At 39.6% G+C, this 27,125-nt stretch overlaps 1 protein-coding gene and 1 long non-coding RNA gene across 2 annotated transcripts; one reads left to right on the top strand and one right to left on the bottom strand.

Moving 5' to 3' along the window:
• The first annotated feature begins 856 nt into the window (after window positions 1-856).
• On the top strand, window positions 857-25,568 carry atp8b1 (ATPase phospholipid transporting 8B1). Its single transcript, XM_068334637.1, has 30 exons — window positions 857-1,015; window positions 9,110-9,290; window positions 9,531-9,628; window positions 11,127-11,240; window positions 11,332-11,430; window positions 12,321-12,382; window positions 12,524-12,596; window positions 13,086-13,156; window positions 13,550-13,632; window positions 13,795-13,953; window positions 14,901-14,989; window positions 16,057-16,247; window positions 16,441-16,525; window positions 17,502-17,625; window positions 18,184-18,227; window positions 18,314-18,470; window positions 18,967-19,155; window positions 19,565-19,677; window positions 19,839-20,003; window positions 21,146-21,257; window positions 21,818-21,893; window positions 22,064-22,196; window positions 22,328-22,456; window positions 22,547-22,703; window positions 22,789-23,012; window positions 23,484-23,567; window positions 23,709-23,954; window positions 24,062-24,200; window positions 24,852-24,982; window positions 25,144-25,568. The coding sequence occupies exons 2-30, from the start codon at window positions 9,128-9,130 to the stop codon at window positions 25,375-25,377; spliced, it is 3,744 nt and encodes a 1,247-aa protein (XP_068190738.1). The 5' UTR covers window positions 857-1,015; window positions 9,110-9,127; the 3' UTR covers window positions 25,378-25,568.
• Window positions 22,914-25,255, bottom strand: LOC137608341 (uncharacterized). Its single transcript, XR_011038174.1, has 4 exons — window positions 25,119-25,255; window positions 24,884-24,989; window positions 23,539-23,948; window positions 22,914-23,053 (listed from the first exon to the last, which is right to left on the bottom strand). It is a non-coding gene; the product is annotated as an uncharacterized lncRNA (long non-coding RNA).
• Window positions 25,569-27,125: the final 1,557 nt, after the last annotated feature.

Raw genomic sequence — 27,125 nt, forward strand, 5'->3', positions numbered from 1 at the left:
CTGGAGTTGAAAGTGACATTTTTTTCCTCAAACTTTATTGTTTTTGTCTTTATCCTGATGACCAACAGAAATGACCACTAGGATGAGGTTTCATAGTCAATATTACTAAAAAGAATTGGGGTGACTATCCGTCAGCTGTTACGGTTGATGGGAAGAAGGAAAACAAGATCTGACTGAAACATTTTCTCATTTATCCATTAAATCTCCAGCCATGTCTCTTCCAGCTGTTGTTCTGATGTGATTGTTCACACTGCTGACTCATCAGCAGGAATCAGATACATGATGTAGGAGCCCACACAAAAATGTAGCTCAAATCTGAATCAGATCAGATTCCATGTGAGATCTATTGTTCACACTGTCAAGAAAAAACACCTGTGTGACACACTGACAAAAAAACACAGGAGGCAGCTGCCTGCAGTCATTATCATCATTAGAAATACTGTATATGAAGTGGGGTGGAGCTGTAATGGATGATCTTATGAGATGTGCTCTGAGGAGTCTGAGAAAACAACACGTTACCATGGAAGCAGCCACAAATAAAATTAGTTGAAAACAAAGGTCAAAAGGGTGGGACCCGATCACGTTTAAAGCTGGAACGTCCAGTAAACGTAGAGAAAAGCATAAAACTAACACCTCTTTATTGGTTAAAAGTATATTGGACGCGCCTCCCCCCCATCCCATCCCATCCCATCCACAACAAGCAATGAAGAACCCAATCCTGCACCTTCACCTGTGTATCACGTGACCAGGGTACCTTGGCGACCACCTGCGGCTACGGCCTACGTGAAAACCATGCGTTGTTTCAAAGGAGCTATTTTTGTTGTTCCGAGTGTTTGACGTGTCGGACCGGTCCGGCCGGTTTTTTGTGCGGGGCGGACGGGGAGGAAGGGCGGGGAGACGCCGCCGGAGCCCTCGACAAGCAGGAAGAAGAGGAAAACATGGTGCGGTGATAGACACCGGGACGACGACTAATAAGTGGACTCACCTTCTGCTACTAATTCACGAAGGACACGGGGTGAGTTGAATGAAACACACACATTCAGTTTGGGGGTGTTTTATTTGTTTAATCCTGACGCTGAATGAAGCGCACCTTTCGGCGGAGGAGCGTTCGTCTCACCTGGGCGTCTGCAGCTCACCTCCCACCGCGATCAGGTTCTACCAACGGGTGAAATGACGCTCATTGTGCTTTAATTTAGGTCATTTTTTTTTCCTCTCACATTTTCTGTATTTCTTGTAGTCAAAGAGTCCTGAAGGGTTTTAAACATTTAAATTTAATCATTAACACGAAAAACCGTCAGACTCTTGTCAAGTCTTCAGAGGAGTCACTGTAACCACGCTCAGTGGACACAGTGACTTCTGTGAGTATTTATTCTGGGGTTATTATAGAGAAATAAGAGATAACCTCAACGCAATTGTGTTCTATTGACTTTTTGTTCGGATTGATAAATTGGACCAGAGCAGTGACTAAAAAACAGTTCCTGGTGTTCTTGGCCTTCATTTGGGAAATTAAGACTAGAAACACCTGTATAGTTAAAGCAATGAAAGTTGAATCAACTCTTATTGCAAAATTTCAACAAGATAGATTATTTCTGCACGACTGTGGAACCCGTCCTCTTTAGTGTTACTGTAGTGAGGTTATTTAAAAAAAAACCATTTGTCACCTATAGTAAAATGTTAACTGTGAGTGATGCTTTCCTCCTCCTGTTTCCCAATCGCCACCCATATTTCTTTCATGCTGGATTGTTCTGTTGCACAAACAAACGTCTTTTTACCACGATGACTCAGGAAAAAAAATGCACTCGTTAAATACAAAAAGCCAGGAGAGTCTTTCAACCATTTGAATGCTCTATAGCTGATTTTCATAAAACCAGTCAGTTCCCTTGAACTGCGTCAATGGAATGGATGGAATGACATAAAGAGGCTCTGAAGGGAAATTAGGGAAACTTTTGATTTCACTCACATAAAATTTAGTATCATCTCTCGACATTTTATTTTTTTTATTCCACCAGCGTCAATGGTAGAATTTCTGATCTACATCCTTGAGAAGTAAACGCTTTTGAAAGCTTCATTCTCATAAAACAGAGGATAACATAAGATTTTTTTTGTATGATTTACTGGGTGGCGACAACCTCATCTGGTATATGATCAAAATACAGAGAAATCTCTCCTATGAAACTAGTGCACACAAATTGGAAGTGTTGTTTTGAAGTCACATCTCAAAAATAATGTCAAAGATTTTTATTAAACTCGAAGCCATTTTCAGTTAAAGGGACATTCCGCCCAGAGTCCTTTGTCTTGGCAGGCGAAGCTCTCGTCGCTTTGACTGTTGTTCTTTAGACCCTCCTAACAGAACAAACTTACTTTAAACCACAGGAGTACAACAGTGTGGAGGTGACGCTGTGAATGTTTGGAGAGGCGGGCTGGCCCACAGGAGTGGCTTGAAAACTTTCAGAGGGTGTTCCGAAGCTTTTTCTGTTGTGGAAACATCTCACCATTGATCAAATTGATTGACCAGAGCTGCTGTTTTCTGCTTCGCGTCAGATGGTATTTGTTTTAAAGACAACTTCACAGTCTAAACCTGACAGTAAAAACAGATCTGTGCTGCAGTGCCACAGAAAAAAGTAGAGATCTTCATCCCAAGTGGACCTGCTGGTGTCGCTTCAGCCCCTGGACGCTGGTATCCACCCAGCCCGGATGTTTTTTCCATAAACAAGTAGTCAAAGTCAAACTCAGAGACATGCAAGTTTGAGTCCTTTGATTAGGGAAATGTTAGTCTCCATAGCGGAATGGTCTGACTATATGAATTGTGACTTGAGAGGCAATTGGATGGAAGGTTTAGCTAAGACGAAACCATCGTTCAGCTGTTTGAAATCTTGTGGATGTTTTTCCATGCAGACAGTGTGATGTGTTCAGGGACCACAACACATCACATTGGTAATAGCCAATGGCAGAGCAGCTATGAGAATGTTGCGTTCAGGAACCTGTGGGAGCTGCGAGTAGCAGCCCATACTGTATTTTTACCTTTCGTAAGTCGAGGTAATATTTTCCTGCTGAGAAGTTTCGTAAGTAGAAAATTTCATAAGTAGAGACATTCGTAAGTAGAGGTTCCACTGTACTAAATACAATGGATTAAATTATATTTAAATCTGTGGTGGTTTGGTATTTATATCATGACATTTGACCTAAAGATGGATTATATAAGATGACATTGCATCATTTCACTGTTTCACAGTGTGGTTAGTTTGGGCTGTTTCCCACGATGACTTGTTTTGAATGTGCGGAAAGAGCTGCCTTCATTCCATTGTCGTCTTTCTCTCTCACCATGATTTTTTTTTTTTGTAACTACTCTTAAATACTTGGCAGATTACCTTGAAACTGTGAAGATGATTATCATTGACCCAAAGAAGGAAGCATTTTAAGTTTAGAGTAAATATGAGTCTGTTTTCTTTATTACGAGATTCTTTGAGGGCAGCTGTGAACTCAAACTGGTATGGAGGCATTCCTTGGTGATCTGTTGCAAAAGTGAATGAAAACTTCTCACTGGACGAAATGCCAAAGAAATGAAAAATATTAGTCGGCCTGTGAGTACAGCTAGCTGAGGTTAGCATGTCAGCATGCTTGGAAAGTGGCAGTAGCTTCTACAGTATGACACACGTGACCCGCGTGAAAGAAACAAGGATGTGTTCAAGTGCTCATCTTCATAGATTTGAAAGTCAATTTGCTACACAGAAGACTTATTAATACAGAACTTGGAGTCACATGCCTGTTAGTGGGTCTCAGTCTGACAATAATGTCACGGATCTGGGCCTGATGCACAAATTATCCACTTGGGCCTTTGTGTCCTCATGAAGATGTTGCAGTCAAACATTATCCAGGTTGGGTTTTGGGGTTTTCGTTGAGTCAATATAAATTACTACATGATGTTTCTTCAGGACCAAGGTTGGCTCTTGGTGAACACCAGAGGTTGTGGTTCCCCCACTTGCCAGAGTTTCTTGAATAGGAGTAACAGGAGGATGTTTGTGTGTTTCTATCTGTTGATGGAGGAGGAGGAAAATCTAATTCTGAAAGTGAAGGAGGTCTTTGTCCTGATGTCAAGGGAATAGAAACCACCAGGAACACAGGCAGGGAACACTCAAAACATATCCTCTTGAACCTTTTAACTCTGACACTGTCAATGCCTTGCTCAGGGGGGTCTGGCACAGCGGGGGTCACATTGCATTAGCAGCCTTGGTCTCTAGAGACCTTCAGTCTGTTTACAGATTCATTGTATGGACTCCAGCTGTGAGTACAACATGAGATGCTTAGTGACAACACAAACACACACACACACGCCAGTGGAGTGAATTTAAAGGTGGTGTTTTATTCATTAGTTCTGAAAGCTACTAGTTTAATTGGTTAGTAAAACCACATAAGCTAATTGTATTCGTTAAATGGACCCTCTGCCTCTTCGATGTGACTTTTTTGTGCTCGCGCTGCTTCTACATTATGATCAACGTTGATGAAACGGTATGAAATATCCATTAGATTAATTGATTTTTTAAGCTACGGTGTTTCTCAGTGGAGAAGCATCTCTCTGTCCAGGACCAAAACTCCCCTTCACGTCACTCAAGCCTCCTCGTCCTCAAACTCCTAGTGCGGTATCCGTGATTTAAGATTACTGGATGTGTAACAGATGGCCATTTAAATCTGATGGATCCATATTATTTAAAACTGTGATTCATGCAGTATTCCCTGAATAATTGAAGATGGTACTGAAAAATTACTTCTGTTAGGAATGCACATGGAAGAACAGAACCTCTGCTGCTTTAAATAAATAACTAAAACTAGATTAAAGTCAGAGGAAGTGCCCATCTTTATATAATGTTCCATTTGGATGTAAACAATGTCTGCATCAAACCCTGGTCTACCTCCCTGTGTGAATGCTGGGAGGCTGCACAGCATCACCCCCAATGATGCAGACGATGTATAAAACATCCTGAAGGATGATAAAGAGTTGGTTCAGATGTGATCACTGCTCCAGCCTGTAAAGTAAACACTGTAAACTAAGAATTAATAATTCAGAGGCACACAGAGGCCTTGCATGTATGACATTACATTTTATGGGTTGTAACACAATAATAATACACTGCAGCATTAGAATATTTTATTGTGCGACAACATTTGGATTTTAAGAACAATGCATTGGTGATTAACAGCTAACATGCAAAGATTAGTATCTGTGGTCCATTTTGTGTTCAGTAGAAAACATCTTCGGTCATTGACTCTTGTTATGTTGTATTGCGTTAACTTGGACGTAAAATGTAAGAAGATATCACATGTAAAAGCAAAGGACATAAGCTTGTAGAACCCTGTTTACACTGTTGCAGCACATTGAAATGCAACCCTTCTGGCGTAATATGTATTGTGTTACCAAACATGCCAATACACACCCTTTTTTGTGTACTGCGTTTCATTTCATCCTTCATCAAGGAAAAGGAAGGATGTCCACATATAAACCTGAAGCCAACAGCGCTCAGGGGGGCGGAAATGTTGGTGGAGTGTAGTTTCAGGTACAGGTGAGAAGATCCGATTATAGACGCTCAAATATCTCTGTCAGGTTAGAGTTTAGCAATTTTTAAGTCCACGACACAGGATTTTATTGGGCTGGTAATTTATCAGTGTAACAAAGGTTCTAAACGGCAGTGATGTGTCTACAGGGAATTATCCCTCCAGGTCAGAAATAAACAGCGGTCAGTCCTGAATTGTAGAAAACAAACTCTTTCTAGTAGTGAGTTTGTGTGCAGTTGTCATTACTATAATAGTTGCGAGTGCAGTCGAGAACAGACAGCCATTATTCCCTCTCGTCTTGTTCGCTGACTCCAACAGCTTAGCCTCAGGTGCGGCGGTAACCTGACTCGTCATTAACCGGGTTGATCCTATCTGTTCTCGCCGGCTGTAACGCTCAGCCACAAACACAAATACTTGACATTCCCCTCTGCTGAGCTTCGGACCTGTGACGTGTCAAGATCTCAGTCTGAAAACAAATGAGCAAATCTAAAGTGGAAGTTGTTGAAAATTAAGCCACAGACTAAGAAACTATTGGTTCTGTTTGGTAGTTGAACTAGTTTGGCCACCATGTTTTTGTAGTTTCTGCTTCAAATATTATCTGATCTTAAAACATTTGCTTGACCACATGGCTGTGATTTTTAAAAACATGTTTTTCACTTGTTTTTATTTGCCTTTTCTAAATTCAAACTTGAATTCAACTTCCTTCCCAGTGAAAAGCATGCCTCGGGAAGCCACTAGATTTTTGGCATGTGTCTACTTGTGGTGTTGTGACTCCTGTTGTTTTCACAGACAGAACATGGGACTATTTACTATGAGAATAGAGATTCCCTCTCCAAGCCTGTTCTATCACACTGTCATCAGTACGCTGCATATTCCTTCATGTTTTCATTGTATGAATCCGAGGTGTTCAAACAGCTTTATGATACTTTATCTTTTCATCACAGCAGCAACTGTCAGTCTTTTTCACAGCCTCTTAAATATTATTAGCCTGCTCTGTAAAAGCACAAACCAGGGTGGTGTTACGGTGCCATTGGTTGATTCTAGTTTACATAAACAGAGGCGGTATAGAGGAGGGTGGGTCTTTGGAAAGGGTAGTTGTTGCTGGTAGCATCTACGCTTCCTGTATGAAGTCCTGCAAAATCAGTGAACGCTTTCTCTACAGCAGGCGCTAGACTCTTCACTGAAATGGCTGTGAATCAGTTTGTCATTGAAAATCGCCTGTCTTCCAAAATCTAAAGAAAATGAATTTTTCTGTAAATAACACTTGAGTGTCTAAAAACACATTTTCTTTGACAATCAAGTTGAACAGAAAACGTGTAACCAGAGAAAACGCCCTGATTTTCACAATGATATTTTTGCATATTTTCACTCTGCAGTACCATTTTAAAAGAAATCATGTCAGAATTTTTAAAAAATATTTGATGTTTCCAATTTATCTTCTGCTTACCGTATCTGTGCTTAGTTTATTAGTTCATGCAAACACCACAATGCAACGTCCTTGTGTTTACACCTACGTGGATAGAAATATTCTCATTCAGAGTCTGGCCATAGTAGATATTTATGTTGCTCATAAATGTCTTCCCACATCACAAGAAGGTGAAAGTCCAGGTTTGGAGACTGAAACTGATTGTGGTCTCATCTGGAGACTCAAACTGATGAAGGTCCACACGTAAACAGACAAAATGACAGATCCACCTTTTCAGTGTTTTGGCCACAAGTTGAGAAACGGCGTCTTTCGTTAAGCGTTTTGTTTTCTTGAAGCCTCCTCATTGAGGAGCTCAGGCTCCTCCCCTTTCTCGTGTTTCGCCACCATGACTCCGGTACACGCCGTCCCAGTCGGAGATCCCCGCCCCGCCCTGCTCTTCTCCCTCCCGCCACTTGCGTTTTGCATAAGGACACAGTGGATCAGACACCAGAAAACTGGTTTTCTGTTACCTCCTCGCTGGCCTGCTGCTGCTGCTTGTCCTGTGATCGGTTGATCTGTATTAGCAGCGAGGTTTTGGTACTCAGAGCAAATTGTTGTCAATGCAAACATGGAAGTAAATGACAAAAAGTAAAAAATACCAGGAGAACTTGATTCTGCAAAAGACTTCAGTCCAAAACCAGCTCAACCATATTAGATAAAAGTTTCTTTTCTATGTTTCACGGCTCAAGAAGACTCTATTTCAATGGCATGAAGTCCTTCAGCAAGGACAGGTTTTTGAAAGAGCTAGGGGTTGAATACAGGCATGACTCAGCACATTAGGCCCGCTTGTGTATTCCTTTGGTGTGGCACCTTGTTTGACAGGATCACGATGACAGTAAAGAAAATGTCCTTGATGGTAACTTTTGATGTTGACATGTCAGTTGGGATAGGCTCCAGCTCCCTGCGACCCGCTCAAGTGGATGAAGCAGTTAGAGAAAATAAATGAATGCGTTTTGTGCTGAAACAGATGCTGAAACAAATGCCCTACAGATGCTTTTTATAGTCTAGCCAAACTTAACAGAATAGAACATGTCTGTAAAGCAACATGTGTTAACACTTTGGCTCTGCTCAGGATGTGATGTTATTTTTGAGTTCCTCACAGTGCAAAGATCCTTACAGTGAGTTGTGTTGCAGTTGGTTAGCTTTGGTTTGTTGCTGTAAATTTAAAGATGAGAAAGATGCAATGGTTTCTATGAGGAAACTGTGCACGTTGCATAAAATTCCATCTAGTAAATGTTTTAAGTCGTTTCAAACAAACCAAAGATAAATGAATGAGTGAATTGGTCATAAATGCTCTAATTCAGACCTCAGGGGATTAATGTCCTGGACTGTAATTTGTTCCTCTTTATATTCACCTCAATTCATGTCTGAGTATACTCGAGCTCTTTGCTCTTGGGAACAGGACCAATGAGCCTTATTGGCTATGCTAATGGACTGTTCCACATCATTAAACATTAAACTGACTTTGAGCACCAACCTAAACTTGGAACCTGTGGTCACCAGTAGTGAGGAAATTGGGGATTTTCCCTGACTTGGGACTTGTTATATTGCCACACTGTGGGATTATTTTTGATCATTTGATAATTTTCTTACATAGAATAAACAAGCACACTGACTAGCAACAGGTATTGCAGGTATTATTTAATTATATTTCCCTGCCTAAGGGCTGTGTAGGGTTACTATTTTCTGTCTATACATGGGTAATGAAAAATTGACATTTTAAATGGAATTCAATATTATTTAATTAGTTTGCTTTTTTGCAAAATATTGTATTACTGTAATTTTGCATCATTGTGTGCTTTCCAGACTTGACTGATTTTAAACTCAATTGAACACTAACACAAAAGAAAACACAATCTCCTGATGTATCTATTGGTGCATATGAAACAAAATAATGAATGGAAATTATGTTAGATTTGAGGTAAAAGAAACAGCAGAACATTGATATCCCCACACACATGGTGTGATTGGAAATCCTGTAAACTGACAATCACACCAGAGATCAACTCCTCTCCACTCCAATTTTTACTGTCAATACTCTTAACAATGAATAATTTCATTGAACCTCTTATTGATGAGCTGGGACTCATTTTTCAGAGATACTGAAGTGCTAAGATGAGTCGGAGGCGTGCAGACTCCCAGGGTTCCCTGGGGCCTGACGATGAGGTCATGCCATACAGTGACGATGAAACTGATGATGAATTGGATGCAACCTCTGAAGAGGAAGAAGAAGTGCCACCTGGAGCTGTACCCATGGCAGATGAAGCTAGACCCAGTGGTGAGTTATTAAGGACCTACTAATGTCTTCATGTTGTTTTGAATTGATTATTCCATTGGGAAATAATTTGTTGAATTAGGAAAGAAGTACTATGAAGGTAGGTAGAAAGTACAGATGTTTGGAATTTTCCCTTGTGGGACTAAGAAAGGAATATCTTTGCATCATCGAAGGCATACATTCTTTATGACCTAATATATGGTTATATTTATATTAAGCAAACTATTAACGTTTGTTTTTCAGAAATGCCATGGAAGGTGAAAGCCAACGATCGACCTTATCACAACTTACCAGAATTTCAGAAAAAACACTTCCTGTGTTTCAAGAAGAGCAGATATGCTGTAAGTTCAGTCATTTTGTCCGATTTTTGTTTCTGCTGTCAGCAGCTGGGCTAAATTTTAGAGAGACTGTGAGCAGATGAAACATCCTGAAGGACTTTGGCTTAGAAGCCTTGCCCCTTACTGAAAGGACCTGGTTGTTGTAGTTTTGGCCTCTGATTAGGAATCCTCCAGGGATTTGCTGGGAGGACATAGCTTGTATTTAATGGACTCACTTGAAGATGCCTTTATTCTGTGTTCTCTTACCTCATTGGTCCTGGTTGAAACTAATCCTGAGTATATAGAGTTTAGCGTGGTAGACACACCCTGGACAAATGGCAGTATTAGTTGGTTATTTTTTTGTATTTTCCAACACTCATTAGCTCAATTTGATTTTCTGATAATAAAAGATAGAGAGGACCAATCACAGGTCACATTGAAACCTGTAAACACCAAGTAAGTTAATGGATTCATGAAGCCCTCATGATGACATGTACATTCTGCGTCTCATTTCAGCAGCGTGAATCCTTTGTTAAATCTGAATTTGACTCACAAGGAAACCATTGCTTTACGGTTCATTTGTATCCACTTCCTCATGACGTATCTTCTCTTTTATTCTGCTGGTTTTAAATAGGCACTGATGTATGGTATGATGAGGTGGAAAAAATGTAATGAAAACTGGTTGTTTGACTAGATTTATACCTGCATCAGACTTGAATTTTCTCCCAGGTTTACTTGATTTGTCAAGCATATGGTAAAAGCAGTATTATGCTGTACTACTTAAAAATATGAAGTCTCAGTAAATTGATGTTGAGACCCAGTGTAACTTTTTTTTTAGCAGCAAGTGGCTAGTAGAGTATGTTTTCATCAAAAACTTGATACTATGGGCTGTCATGTAGGTTCAATTTTAATTGTACATGATCTGCACGAAGGGGGACAAATCAGACAGCAGGACAAAGCAAACATGTGTAATAAAGCTGTAGCAGCAATGGCTGGACGTCAGTCTTAATAAGATACTGATGGAGAAAGGGGATACATGTTATGAAAACCTAGTTTTTCTGTAGAACCGAGCAATAACTGGTCAGCGTTCAGGTGTTACGCATGACGAAATGCAGTTCTGTCGCTCTGATACGACGACCTTCTCAGTTTATGAGGTCAGCCTGGCAGCCTCCCCCTGACGGCTGATCCAAGTCATTACCAGGTGGTGTTCTGTCACCCAGCTGGAGATGGTACAACCACAAAGTCAGGACCTTTGTCTTAAGGTGGTCCTTCAATAATGAGTCACTTTGTTTGCTCCCACCAGTCACCCCAAGCAGAGTTTTTTTCTAGGAGAAAAACAAGTGACTGTTCTAGTTAGGAAACTGAGGTGCTTGTGAGTGAGGTGGAGGTTACAAAGAACACATTATTTGATGGCCACACCAATGGGTCACTTTACGCAAGTAGTTTTAGTGAGTAATAATCTGTTTTTGGATGGGATGCTCACTTAATGCTCATCACTGTATGATGTGTTTTGGTTCTGCAGGGAAATGCTATCAAGACATACAAGTACAACGTCATCACCTTCCTGCCTTTGAACCTATTTGAGCAGTTTAAAAGAGCTGCTAACCGATATTTCTTGGCTTTGCTCATCCTTCAGGTATATCTGGAAAAAAACCCAACTGTCTTCTCATTTACTATGTTGCATACAACGAGGTGGTGAAGTGCTATCAAATTGTGCTTCTTTTTAGTGTATTCCACAAATTACCACTTTGGCCTGGTACACTACATTAATTCCTCTGGTCATTGTGCTGGGAATCACTGCAGTCAAAGACTTGAATGATGACCTGGTAAGAAACTGTCCTTCATGTCACTCTTGCAGGTTGTGAGTGCCTCTGAATGGTTGAGCATCAGCATTATTATTATTATTACTAATTTCCCTGCGGGGATAAGAATCGGTTTATAAAATTTAAAAAAAAATTATTATACTACACACATGTTCATAGTATATACATACCTTGAATTATAAGAGTTGCATTTTGGATTGTGTAATATATGTTTTGTTGAACAAGAGAAAAACACAGTTTAATTGCCACAAAATCCAACATGGAATTGGGTTATGAAACAAGTGTTGGTGGTGAAACCCTCCAATGACATCCAATGAAAATAGAAATCAATATTCTAATTGTGATGAAATGTCTCTATTTTAATGCTGACCTCTTTAATGCTTACTGGATGCTGTTTAGTACAAGTTGTTTTTGTTTGATTCCAAATGGCTGCATCTTAATCAGTTCTTCACACTCATGGTTATCCATATGTCATTAGAGAAAAGCTATTTTATTTGTGAATTGAAACTCAAGTAACTGACCGGATGTGTGTACAATCAGATTTGTAAGTATGGAAAATAAGCTAAGCTAACTACTTGTGACTACTTGTGCAGTCTGAATGTATGTATGATGAGATTTATAGAATGTTAAGAAATGTGATTTTTATGAGTGTGACTGACTTATCTGTAAATAAGTATTTGGAAATGTGTACGGAGGCCTGGAGATTTGTACCTTTTTTTTTTAAGAAGTTCAGAGCAGATACACACACACACACTTATCAGTGTGTGTGTGTGTGTGTGTGTGTGTGTGTGTGTGTGTGTGTGTGTGTGTGATTTAAAACAAATGGTTGACTTTCTTGACATTAGAAATAAATTGTTGTACCTAAAGTTGTTCTAACGGGTTTGTCCTTCTAGGCGCGTCACAGGATGGACAAAGAGATCAACAACAGGAAGTGTGAGGTGCTGCTGGATGGCAGGTTATAAGAATTAAATTTCTTTTTGGTTTATTAAACAAGACGTCTTTTCGATTTTTGTAGAGAAATGCAACTTAGTGGTATTTCATGAAAGAGCAGTGATAGCATTCATGTATAAAAAATGATTAATGCTCTGTGCTTTAGGTTCGAAGAGTCAAAGTGGAGGGACATCCAGGTTGGAGATGTGGTTCGTCTGAAGAAAGACGACTTTATTCCGGTAACTCCACAAGACTGATGCACATATAGATTAAGTTTAAAATTTACAACTACTAAATCCAAAGTGTAATTTATATTCGGGGAAACTACAATTATTTTATATTCTATATTAAATGCATCACTCGCTGTCTTACTACATTTCAGGACACTCACTTGATGTTGATGGCTGTTTGGACGTAGTTCAGCTACATGACTAATTATTGTACAAGCCTGTCTTGAAAAAGGGAAGCTGTGTAAAGGAAATTTAACAGGAAGATAACATGCTTATTTTGTTTGAACAAATACCCGAAGACAACTTTAGTAAACGTTTGACCTCACCAAATTATTCTGGATTTGATGGCTGAAACACGTCAAACAGGTTGAGATGGGAGCAAAGAAAAGTAATGTGACCAACTACTAAAAAAATCTACGATGTAGTGAAGCTGTGCGAATAAGCGAGTGATTACTGATTTTCATATTTTTGATATTTGCATGATTTTTTTTTTTTCAGGCTGACATCCTGCTGTTATCCAGCTCCAACCCAAACAGCCTGGTTTACGTAGAAACAGCAGAGCTTGACGGGTAATATTCCTCTAGACCTTTTGCAACCGCTGATATTTCTCTCATCTCAGAACTCGCTTAAATTCATCTTGTAATATATTGATTGTGATATTGAAGTTGAGTAATAGGCTGTATTTTATTTGTGGCGGGACATTTGGCACAGCTCTCTTTGCTCTGATAAGTTTTTGTGTAATCTGTCTCTTTGTCAAGTGTTCAGTCAATAATTTCCTGATAGCAGGAGACTAAACATCTAAAGAGCTTTTGCCTGGACCTAACTGCCCTCTGCTAAACTTGGTCATGTGACAAGTGGGAACACGCATTCCGTGGTTAGGTGTGAAACACCTTGATATCAAACACTGCTGCCTCTAATGGGTCTATTTTGTACTTCTGTTATGTCTTATTTCCCTTCTGAAGAGAGACTAACCTGAAGTTTAAGTTGGGTCTGAGAGTGACGGATGAGAGGCTGCAGGAGGAACATCAACTGGCTGCGTTTAATGGTAAGAACAGCTTACATATACAAGTAAAATTGCATGGGAAAAGTTTTTTAAAATTTAGATTCAAGGCAAAATATGTCAACAGACTTTTCTGACCATTGCTACTTGGAGTTCTAATTTAACGGTCTTAACTCCCCATCATATGTCCTCTGGTCTCTTCCAAAGCTCTGATCCAGTGTGAGGAGCCAAACAACCGCCTGGACAAATTCATAGGGATAATGGACTGGCAGAGAGAACTCTATCCTCTGGATCTGGACAACATGCTGCTGAGAGGATGTAAGATCAGGAACACGATGCACTGTCATGGCCTGGTCATCTTTGCAGGTACCAGCTCTCACCTGCATCACAGCTACACATGATGTTACTGCAGATGTAACAGTACAGCGAACCTATTGTGTGTGCTTGATTAGCACCATCTCTGCAGTGAAGATACATGGGGCAGCATCTGTTGTGCAGATGTTGCTCTTTTTTTCTGTAAATTGGTGATGTGGTACACTAATATACAAGTTGATGTTTACTGTATTCATTCAAAATTAGGGAATTTGGAAGACGTTAAACACTAATCCAGAGTAAATCATGGTTCTGAAACCTGACTGTGATGGAGAAAAAATATTAAACAGGTTGAAGGACAGTAAATCCCTCACTTATTTACGCTTCAAGATGCGCTGCTTCACTACATTGCGGATTTTTAAAATTATATATATTATATATTGTCCTCGATGAGATGCAAGTTTCATCTCATCGAGCACAAGGGAGAGAACGAGAGGCGAGGAGTGTCTCCCATGAGCTTTGGTCACGTGACATCGTACGTGCATGCTATTGGCTGACAACATCCCTGTGCACTGCGTTGCGAGACTCACGGTTCCTCCTGCAAGTTTTCTTTTGCTTTGTGAAGTGGAATTGTCTCTTTGTGAAACCATTGCAATGGCTCCCGAACGTGCTGCAACTTCTAAGGTGGTTTAGTATCGGCATGAGGAGGATTCATAAACGTTTGAATTATACGTAAATAATAAAATATTTTGTCACTATAATACAAATTTTCGTTTTTCATGGGTGGTCCTGGAACACATTAATCTTGAGTAATGGGGGTTACTGAACTTTGGTAACTGATTAAAGATGAATGTGATGAGATGATTTGCTTAGTCACCATAAGCTTTGGTTGGAGTCTTATTAAGCATTAACTTGTCATATTTACCAAATTTACTAATGATAATAACTAATTAATGATATTATAAGTGGTATAATAAATGTTTTGATGCATGTTGCTGTAGGAGCAGACACAAAAATCATGAGGAATGGTGGGAAGACGAGATTCAAGAGGACCAAAATTGATGAGCTGATGAACTACATGGTCTACACAGTGAGTATAAGTCACGTGTAAATAAGTGTACAAGTCTTTTTACGTTTTTACTCGTGTAATGAGATTTGATTCAGATTGTACTGATATTAATCTGAGCTTTCAAAGTAGCTAGAAATGAAAGTAATCAAACTGAGATTTTGCCTCAAGAAAAATTTGTGCATCCCAACATGACGTTTATGCATCCCAAAAGTAATAACAGAATATACGGTAGAAGCCTACGCAACGATTGAGTTTTGCCAATAGTACAATATAAAAACTAAACAAACTGTTAATTAATGATTTTATTAATAATGACGTCATAGCTGTTTAAGTAAAAAGAAAAATGAGTAAAATTAGTTTATTTTCAAAATGCTAAAGCCTGGTAGTCATTTAAAAAGTTTTAGAAATACAGAAAGACCTAATAGTTTTTTTTCTCCACTTTTGCTTTTCTTGCAATAGTTTTCTTTGCCTTTAATTCATATATCCTCCTGTGGACACCTCACCAAATCTCCACACAAATTTCAGTAATACAGTATATGACGCTGATTAATAGAATGTGGGTTAAAAACAACAATTTTTAACCTCCTTAAATGTTGGAGTGGCAGAGTAGATTAAGACAAAAAATGCCAAAGAAGTTCTAAGTGAATCTAATTAGTATTGAAATACTGTTCTTGAATGGAAAGTCAGAAATTTCTTATTTGGGAAAAATCTAAATAAGATGTGTCTCCAAGGGAGTAGAAAATATGATCCAAATATTGAGCGGCCACAGCAATATGTAGGACAACAATGAAAGCACAACTTTAAAATAAAAAGAAAGCTAAATAGCAGAGTGAGAGAAAGCAGAAGATTAATCTGTAGATTAGTCACCATCAAATGACGACCAGGAACCTTTTATAAATACTGTAATTAAACATCAGCAATAGCTTTCCCCTAAACATTATGCACATATGTTCAATTATCGGTTATGTCTTCTTATTTACTAATTATCAATATCTAAGTAAAGCAGGTTGGTAGATGACCTGTTAATATCCGCTGTGTTTCTTATCCGTCACCCACTGTAGAACTGTTTGGTCTCTTCTTCCTGGTAGATTTTTGCACTGCTGATCCTGATGGCAGCAGGTCTGGCCATCGGTCACAGCTTCTGGTACGAGGACATTGGTTCCAAGGCCTGGTACCTGTTCGATGGTTTGGACCAGAATGCCGCCTACAGAGGGTTCCTCAGCTTCTGGGGTTACATCATTGTCCTCAATACCATGGTGCCCATTTCTCTATATGTCAGGTCAGTCAGGTCAAATAACTGCATAAAGAAATAAAATGATGAAGAAAATAAAAGGCTATATTGCAAATATCCTGGGAGACATAATAAGTATTGCTTTGCTTCATTTGACTGGTTGTAGATTCAAACCCTGTGAATGTTCCTCACGGAACAGTTTGGGCTTGAGGAAATAAAGTAATTTGTCTACTTTGTCCAGCGTGGAGGTGATTCGACTGGGTCAGAGTAAATTCATCAACTGGGACCTGCAGATGTATTTCCCGGAGAAAGACACACCAGCGAAGGTACCTAAGTCAGGATTAGACATTTTTGACATTAAAGAGGTCTTTTCTAGGGAAGAGAAGGATCCAGAGAAAATCATGATCTAAGTGCACATGAAAGTTTTTCTTAGGAAATCTTCAATTCTATTGAACATTTGAACTGTTATTTGTGGTTAGGGGGAGATCTTGAGTATGAGGTTTAGTGTAATCATGCATTAATCACTACATATTATTTGGTGTCAATCAGGGTCATTACACAACTGTTTATATATTATTTCTTGTTCATGTCACAGCAATATAATAAAATTAAAACATGGTGGTGGGAGCATCTGGGCTGGGTTTTTAAATATTGATCAGCTTTAGGAAAACACTGTCTCATGGAAATGGAATTTTGTGTGGAATCTGTTTCTCAAAATACAAATCACTAGTTTTGATATTTTACACTCTGAGAAATTAGATTAGCTATGCATTATAATTATATATAATAATATATCATTGATTTAGGAAGAGCTCCTTTTAATTGTTCGTATAGATAGATAGATCGATATATACTGTATTAATCCCGGAGGAAATTGCACATTGCATATTGCAGTATTGTTAGTGGGGTCCATAAATATAGAGAAGTTTTACAACTTTTATTTCATAGAATGCTTGCTTTTAAATATAATTACTAAACATTGACATGTTAATGACATGTTAATGTTATTTCAATGTCTATTGAAAAACTGCACAAATGACTATACAGTATTGTATTGTTAAGGGAAGAGAAATACCTAAAGATTCTCATTCCATACAGTAATATAACACACAGCAGATCTTGATTAATGTTATATTGGATGTAATTTAGTGCATTTCATTCACAATGATGCACGATTGTCTCTGCTGGATGAGATAAAAAAAACAAGTTCACCTCTGTCACCTTTTTTTCCAAGTAAACCCCCTTATTGTCATTAGGTCATGTCTTGACTTCTCGTCCAATCTGTTGTTCCTCCATGCGCAGGCGCGAACCACCACCCTGAATGAGCAGCTCGGTCAGATTGAGTACATCTTCTCCGACAAGACGGGAACTCTGACCCAGAACATCATGCAGTTCAAGAAGTGCACCATCGCTGGACGCACCTACGGTACTGAGCTGCTTTATGTCAGTCAACGTCAGTCGGTCAGGCGTTTTGGTGGGTGTATGATAGACATAGACAAGGACTATCCAGCAGTATTCATGCTTTAGTGCCATGTCTGTGCTTGTGAATTCAAAATAACCAATGAGGACAATTGAAAGATTCGGGAGGGAAACTGTGAGTACAGACTCCTGTTGACGGGACTACTATCAGAAAGATGAAAAATTAACCTTTAATAATGCCTTCAGGGAAACTGGATTGCGACATTACTTTATAGATAAGCGCAGAATGTAAAGGAAAACTGCAAATGTTTTCATGATGATGCAGCCTAACGGCTCAAATGTAGAAAAAGCACATTCAAAGTCTTGTAAGTCAGCAGGAGCAAAAAGTGAGAAAAACAAACCAAGACTGGATGGTATTTTTATATTTACATTCATTTGATCAGTAAAACTAAAATTTGCATCAAACGTCTTTCACTTTTCGGATTGATAACACACAATTGACTTTATAGTCTCAAATCATTTCCAAGTGTATTTACAACAGAAGTGTTTGCTCTCCTCTCAACAGGTGAACCGACCACTGCTGAGGGGGTGGTCCTGGACAGAGGAAGGGTAAAATATCAAATACATTTACGTTGCATGATTAAATTATTAAATGTTTTTGAAACCCAGAAGAAAATGACATTTTTTCCCGTTAGCCGGTGGACTGGAGCTGGAATCGGCATGCTGACAAAAAATTCCAGTTCATGGATCATTCCCTGGTTGCAACCATTCGATCCCGGAAAGACAAGGATGTTAATGAGTTCTTCAAGCTGCTGTCTCTGTGCCACACTGTTATGGTGGAAGACAAGGATGGTAAGGGAAAGCGAAATAGTCCTGAGTGGAGCTAACATGTTACTAGTAAACCACCAGAGCTGACTAGTTGTCTGCTGTACATATCAACCAGTGGCGCCCCAAAATAAGTTTTGCAATGATAAATTCAGTAATTCGCTAACCCAAAAGCAAAGAAAAGCCCAGTGAAGTTTCTTATCCTCCTGAACCACTGAAGATGATGAAACTTCTTTTGCATGACTAAATATTATATCACAAATGTAAGTCTTTCAGATGGTGAACTAGATGGGACACGTTAGGTTTTTCACTTATGGACAAGATTCTCATTGCCATTCAAGTTCTATCAGAAGTTAGTCTTTCACATTGTGTAAAATAATAATTTTAGTGTGAACTGTTTCTTCATTAAACAATTTATTAATATCATTCAATCCGATTGGTTTGTGACATGCATGGTGCAGTAAAGAAAAACGGGAAACGCTGTCCCAGACAAGAAGTGGTCATTGGTTGATGTCTCCATCAGGTGAGCTGGTGTACCAGGCGGCGTCTCCTGATGAGGGAGCTCTGGTGACGGCAGCCAGGAACTTTGGCTACGTGTTTCTGTCCCGGACGCAGGACACCATCTCTATCAGGGAGATGGACAAGGAGTCGACCTACGAAATGTTGGCGCTGCTCGACTTCAACTCTGACCGCAAGCGCATGTCTATCATCTGTACGAACACACAGACTCACACATACATGCAAACAGTGTTTTAGGTCATTTTAACTACTGTAATATTCACATAAATGATTCTTAGAAAACCTAACTTAAAAAAAAATATTTGATATGAATAACAGATGGTGGTTAAAGGACAAGTTCGTAAAAACTGCTGTTAAAAATGAGGTGAAGTTTGATTTTCATACTTCGATGCTGCCTGAAAAAAACGCCCAGACGTGTCACATGGCTCAAAAATGTGCTGACAACAAAATCAACTAAACATCTTGTCACATCTAAAATTAAGCACTAGTTTAGACCTTGAAACACAATGTTTAGTAGTAAATAATTCATAGTCAGGGCCATAGACATGCTCAACAATGACTATCACACTGCTGATGGTCGACTGTGTCTCTGTCTCCTTCAGTGAGGTTTCCTGACGGTCGTATTCGTCTCTACTGTAAAGGAGCGGACACCGTCATCTATGAGCGTCTTTCACCCAACTCCAGACACAAAGACACGAGCCAGAAGGCTCTGGATGTGAGTTTGTGTGGCTTCATTCTCTTTTGACCTGCATGTGACTGTTGTTCATGCTTCGCACAACAGTTACGCTCTTTGTGGAAATTATTGTGTAATTGTGTAGCTTTTTTTTCCCCTGGTGCTGTTACGGGAAATATCGTCTGTGTTTTTGGCCCCTTCAGGAATTTGCCAATGAGACGTTGCGGACGTTGTGCTTGTGTTACAAAGACATCAGTGCGGATGAATATGCAGCCTGGTCCAGGACACACAAAGAGGCCCAGCTAGCCGTGGCCAACAGGGACGCTGCCCTTGACGATGTTTATGAGCTGATCGAGAAGAACCTGATGGTGGGTGGAGAACACACATGAATATTTTCATTGTTTTTTGTTTAGATTGACTAGCAATAAACCTGACAGTGGGTTGTGCTGTATTTGTGAAAAATGTTTTTTCTTTCTATGGAAAAACATATCTTCATCTTCTACAGTGTAATATCATGCGACTCGGGGGAAATCCTTGTTCCTGTCTTCTTGTATTTGATAAACTGACAATCACTGGTTTGGTTTTGGTTCATTGTGCAATCATGCACAAACTATAAGTTTATGTAAAGAAAGATAATTACAGTAACCTAGAAGCTGCTTCACGTCTGTAATATATAACTTTTTGTAACTCAATTCAAAGAGCTGCTGAAGTAGCTCATAAAGTACCACAAAAACATTAAGCGTAGGGCCCTACTTACATCCTATTTCAGACCATGTGCCCTGAATTTTGGCATCATATTTCACCCTCAACTGAAATCAAAACATTTTGTTAAGTTTTAGTTAAGTTTCAGCAAAAAAAGAAAAAAAAAGACAGTCATTGTCAGCTCCTGTTCCTGAACACATCATTAATGATGTAAACCCCCCCCCCCCATCTTGATTTCTGCATAATCTCGTTGCTGACGTGACCTCAACTGGTCCAAAGTACAGCAGCCGGGTTCTGAACTGCGAATAATAAAAGATCCCACTTGTTAAGTTAAGAATTGCTTTAAAGATTCTTTTAATCATTTGTAAAACATTTCAGTGTTAGCTCCTGTCTACATTTTAGAGCTACTGACTCTAAAATAGAGCTACTGACTACTTTAGAGCTACTGACTTTTTAGGTCACCCAACCAGAAATGTGAAACTAGCACCTAAACTCTGAAACTACAGGTTCAGCTAGACAAAATTAGAAAGTCGTGGAGAAGTTTTAATTTTGTTAATTATTGTTTACAGGTCATGAATATCAAAAACTTGGTATCTTGAAATAGAATCATTCACAACACCAGTGCAAAAGAGGGTTTTTAGTTACGTGGTTACATTTATTTGTTTTTCTTTTTTCATGTAAAGTAGTGTTATATTTATTTAAAGGACTGCTGCATTGATATTGTTTTACTTACTCTTTCCTGAATATCAGTGACAGCTAAAATCATTACCAATCAGCCATATCTAATCGGTTGTGTCTTTCCATCCAGCTGATAGGGGCGACAGCCATCGAAGACAAACTGCAGGATGGAGTACCGAGCACCATCGCCACACTGGCCAAGGCCGAGATCAAGATTTGGGTCCTTACTGGAGATAAGAAAGGTACCACCACATGAGACTCTGGGGAAGAGTTGTAGTGTTCCTGGGCCTGTAATGTCCTCATGGTGTAAAATCAATAGTACAAATTATATTTGTAAATTAGAGCAAACAGAAAATTGATGTCAGGTTTTAGAAATAATACTGAAAACATTTGGAATTGATGGGAAAACTTTCTGCTGTTAATGCTGTTTAGTGGATAATATGGAAATGAAGTTTAGAATTTAGCAGCTACCTCTTCACAGATTTAGGCCCTGTCCACACAATGACGGATTTTTAAAAAAACGGGAACTTTTTAAAAACGCATCAAAGGATTCGCGTCCACACGACAGCGTTTAAAAAAAGATCTCCGTCCACACGTAAAGGCAGCAGTGCGTTTTCGAAGACTGCTATAAGCATGCCAAACCATATGGTGGCAGTATTGAGTCAAATTTTATCCAATAGTGTTTTGTCACAACACACGGGCCCATAAATATGACGTCACAGATATAACTGATTTTTGAAACAGGATTAAACAGTACCATCTTTTCCCCTGTAACCTTTAATGTGTTGTATATTTATCCCAGAAACGGCAGAGAACATTGGATATTCTTGTTCTCTGTTGACCGATGACATGCAGATACACTACGGAGAAGATGTCAAGTGAGTTTATTAAAGCACCACAATCTACAATAATAATACAATCTAGACCTTTTAAAAAAATATGTCAACCAAAAATGTAAATCAAAGTGTTCTTCTACTCCCCTGGTTTTGTATAAGGATGAGGTTCTATTACAGGTGTTGTGTAACCATTTGTCTGTTTGTGTCTCCAGTGAGAAGCTGAGTATTCGTCAGACTCAGAGGAGACACCAGCCTCCAGAGCTTCATCACGGCAAAAAGACTCCTGTGGAACCTTTCTTCACTCAGTCGGGCAAAAACGCACTCATCATTACTGGAGGATGGCTGGTGGGTTTCATTCTAGACCTTCAGAGGGTGACTGATTAGAGTAGTTATGGTCTTTACACGCTATTTAGACTGAAACCAGTCAATGGATGGATTTAATTTAAAAAAAAAGATTTTGATGATCATTTTCTCAGAATGAGATTCTATACGAAAAGAAGAAGAAGCGACGTCGTCTTCGTCTCCGCCGTCTGGGAAGGAGACCACCCCCAGCCAATCCTCAGGATGGACAGCCGATGGACGACTATGAGAAGGAGATGAGACAGGTACCACAAAATCAAGGATTGTAAAAGACGGTAAAAGCTAAATAGGATTGAGTTGAGCAGATAGCAGTTGACACGATTCCACACTCCCAGATCGACTTTGTGAACATGGCCTGCGAGTGCGAGGCGGTCATTTGCTGCCGCGTCACACCGAAGCAGAAGGCCAACGTGGTGAGTTTGGTGAAGAAGTACAAGAAGGCAATCACGCTGTCCATTGGAGACGGAGCCAACGACGTCAACATGATCAAGAGTAAGGACACAGGTTCTGTGCTGGCGTTAAAGGACACCTGGGGAATGTTGTGGGTTCATTTCAAACCTGATCTCTGTCCCTCCAGCTGCAGACATCGGCGTCGGTATCAGTGGTCAGGAGGGGATGCAGGCGGTGATGTCCAGCGACTACGCCTTTGCTCAGTTCCGTTACCTGGAGCGCCTCCTGCTGGTGCATGGACGTTGGTCTTACATCCGGATGTGCAAGTTCCTGCGTTTCTTCTTCTTCAAGAACTTCGCCTTCACATTGATCCACTTCTGGTACTCCTTCTTCAGCGGATACTCTGCACAGGTCAGCAGCACCTTATGTCATCCCACACATTTTAGATTTTCCTGCAGCAACACAATAATTAGCTGGAAAAATCTTAATTTAAAGTCTCCTTATTTTTCGAAGTGGTTTCAACAACATCCTCTGGGTTTGGCTTAGAAGTACATACTAATATTATAGACGTACTATAAGAACATACTCGGTGTGCAGTGAATTTCAGCTAGCAGGTAGATTTTGAGTCATGAAAAATGCTCTGGAATTCTGCGTACACTTCATCTACATTATGTCCATGCCCCAGGATGGATCACATCCCATCTGACTGTCCACAAGCAGCTGTGTGGCAGCTAAGGATGTAGGATGTATAGTATAGAATTTTCATTTTATTGCATTTCTAAATTTGCTCATGACATTTTTTGTCTTAGAGTAATCATCTTTGTGTTGTCGCAGCTACTATTGTTGTTCTTGCTGCCACTCACTAATATTTGTCGTCTGCAGATCGCCTACGAGGACTTATTCATCACGTTATACAACCTCTGTTACAGCAGCTTACCAGTTCTACTGGTCGGACTTCTTGATCAGGTAAAAACCAGTTTGTCATGTTGTACAGGAAACAGTTGTGGAAATTATGAGTAGTTGATGTTGAGTAGTAGTTAAGCTAAGACTTAGAAACACAAAAGCCATCCAGTATTTGTGAACCAAGCCGTCTGCTTCCTCCTCCAGGACGTGAACGACAAACTAAGCTTGAAATTCCCCAAGCTCTATCTGCCTGGCCAGCAAGGGGCGCTGTTCAATTACAAGAACTTCTTCATCAGCTTGTTCCATGGAATCTTCGTCTCCCTAATAATTTTCTTCATTCCCTACGGAGCCTTCCTTCAAACCATGGGCCAGGATGGAGAAGCCCCCTCGGATTACCAGTCGTTTGCCGTCGTCACCGCCTCGTCGCTCATCTTCACCGTCAACCTGCAGGTCAGCAGAATGCCATTCTGAGAACATAATAGGAAGCTGATGAAGATGAAGGTTTTTCTAACCTTAAAACCACTTATTTACAAATACTTCCACTTCCTGTTGTTCAGATCTCTTTGGATACCTCCTACTGGACATTTGTCAACTGCTTTGCTGTACTGGGCAGCATTGCCATCTACTTTGGTATCATGTTTGACATTCACAGCGCTGGCATCCACGTCATCTCCTCCTCCATTTTCACCTTCACAGGTCAGTCACCAACCATTCACATCATTGGAGGCCTTTATGTCTCCATGACACAAATTTGAGTATCAGAATACAACATTTGCACATTTTTATTCTCATAAGTTTTGATTCTGCAATTGTACCACATGACCTAGACAATGGGGCAATGGGTATCACTTTTGCCTAAAAGCTGGAAGGCTCTAGAATCCATTCCATTCTATATGGAGTTTGTGTGTTCTCTTTGTGTCTGCGTGGGTTCTCTGGCTTCTTCCCACCTCCAAAAAAGTTTGATCTAGCAAGGATTTCAAAAACCTAAAATTCCAGTTTGACATTCTGTTCAAGATGGGAGCGAGACATCCCACATTAAACAACAATATCCTGACCCAACTGCAGGACTCGTGGTTCATCATCAACTTACAATATAAAGAAAATGAAAATCTGAGTCTGTATCTGTACCAAGATCCAACTCACATTAATCAGAACCTCCGTTCTCCAGCTCTTATTAATGGACGTTGTGAGTTGTATTGATTCAATGAGCCTGTTTTCAATGGTAAATCTACTCAAGGTTTGAATCAGATTTTTATCATCTTCAAATTGTGTGAAATATAGAAGAGAATGAATAAATAATAGAGATGTATATTAAATCATCACTGAAAATGTGTTGTCTGTTTGCAGGTGCGGCATCCAATGCTCTGCGTCAGCCCTACCTGTGGTTAACCATCATTCTGACAGTAGGCATCAGCCTGCTGCCTGTCATCTGCATTCAGTTCCTCCATAAAACCATTTGGCCCTCCGTTGGAGACAAGGTGAGACCTTCATGGATCAAAAAAAAATTTTTTTTTAAATCAGGAAAAGTGCAGATTTGGCCCCCAAGATTTAGTACTATCAAGTACTGTACAAACTGCATGACTAATTTAAAATTACATTCCTGTAATTGTTAACCTGCTCATGTGCCAACATCCTCCAGGTCCAGAAGAACAGGAAGAAGTACGAGATGGAGTTGATGGAGGAGGAGAAGAAAAAGCCGTCAGCCTTCCAGAGAGGCCGGCGTTCCCGTCGCTCCGCCTACGCCTTCTCTCACTCCCGCGGCTACGCCGACCTCATTGCATCTGGACGGAGCTTTCGGCAGCGCCCAGCGACCCGTCGCACAGCCCATGAAAGCATCAGGGAGGTACCTCATGGAGATGCGGAAAACATCTAATGGGGGCTGAGCAGGAGGTGGAGCAGATCTAAAGCAAGAGGGAGTTGTGAATAAGAAGTGCAGGAAGCGTTTGGAGTATCTTTATCACCATCCATGAAGTTAATGCTCAAGATGGTCATCAGCAGCTCTGGATGGAGGTGACAATGTGGTTGAAGTTTATCTGGATCTCTTGCTTCGGGTGATTCAAGTGCCTGAAAAGTGGAAAAAAGACATTCATGAAGTGGCTGATCTTCCAGCAGTGAAATGACGGAAACATTTACCACCTGCATGTTTCACCTGATCTCCAAAAATTAGATTTATGACTTTTGGCTGCAGAGTGATTCTGACTCCACTGCCTGACTCTCTCTCTATGCACAGACTCTCCTTGGGGGAAAACAAAAGCTCACCGACAATGCAGCCTCGGCTATCGTGGTATGACGTCATACGACAATGTGTGACCGTCAATGTTGTTTAACTCAGGATTTTTAAAATATAAAGTCTTTTTTTTTTTTGTCTCTGCATGATACTTCCTGACCGTCACTGTTTTAGCCTGACAGCCTGCAGAGAATTAATATGTTTATTGATTTTAATAAAATTACAGAATCTATTTTCAAGTTAAATTGTTCAGTAACACGTAATCTGAATGCAACATCTGTTAGTTTATTTTTTTTTTCTGCCTGAGATGCAGCTCCTTCACATTAAAACAATAGCTAAAGATAAGTATCTCAGATAACCTCTTTTAATATTTTATTATACATAACTGTGGAATGTTGTACCACAATATGCAAGGTGGTTGGACGTTACGAAGTGTCTTAATTTATGTATAATTTTGTGAATATTGATTTCTCTGCTGCAGCAAATGTTTTGTGTCCTAACAGATGTGTCATCATAAATCTGTAGGAATTCAACTGTATTTCCACTTACAAATCTTTAAAATGCCTTTTTCAAAAGTGGATTCTAATATATTTTCTACATTCTACCTTTTTTATCAAGGTGTGATAGTTATTCTCAGTCATCCTTAAACTGCACTCTCCTTTCATATTCCAGTTATTTTTTATCTTCATCTGAGGATGCTTTAGTGCCCTTTTTTCTTTTTGGAAGTCAAATTGCACATTCTTAGTGGTGAAAATAATACTGATTAAAATTGTCTCTGTTGTTTACAACAAATCCAAAGATGTGTCTTCTCAGGTTTCCATACCTGTTGAACAGCTCTAAGCCAAAGTCCAGGTCCTTGTGCTGTTACTGTATCTCTTCTGTTTTAGTGTTACTGTATGCACCTAACGTCTTTTTATCATTGTGTGCATCAAGGCAGAAAATGAGGACTGCCGTGCAAGATAAAGGTATTTTATTATGTGGTTGTTAATAAAAGCCAAGGGCACATTTAGCAATCTTACCTGACTGCTTTCTTTTGGGCAGCGCCTTTCAGTAATCACATTACTATAACGTGATGCTGGTGTAAACGCCTTACCTTGTGGTGGAATGATGTCAGCCTGTGTGTTGAATAAAGACTATTCATGTATGTGCTTAGCATAGACACGAAGGTCAACCTCTTCTCTCCTGAGAAATACATTATTGGTTTTGTAATTGTCTTGTTAATGGTCCTAAATGATCTCTTAATCAGAACACAATTATATGGAACAAACTGACAATTATGTGACAACGTATCCAAAGCTAGAATTTGAAGAAATGCAAAGTCGTATTCAATATTATTAATATTCCAGTTGGATTTGATTTTTTTTTTTAATTAAAAAAAAATCAACTAGATTTCA

Source organism: Antennarius striatus, chromosome 15, assembly GCF_040054535.1.
Source record: "Antennarius striatus isolate MH-2024 chromosome 15, ASM4005453v1, whole genome shotgun sequence".
NCBI classification, from domain to species: domain Eukaryota; kingdom Metazoa; phylum Chordata; class Actinopteri; order Lophiiformes; family Antennariidae; genus Antennarius; species Antennarius striatus.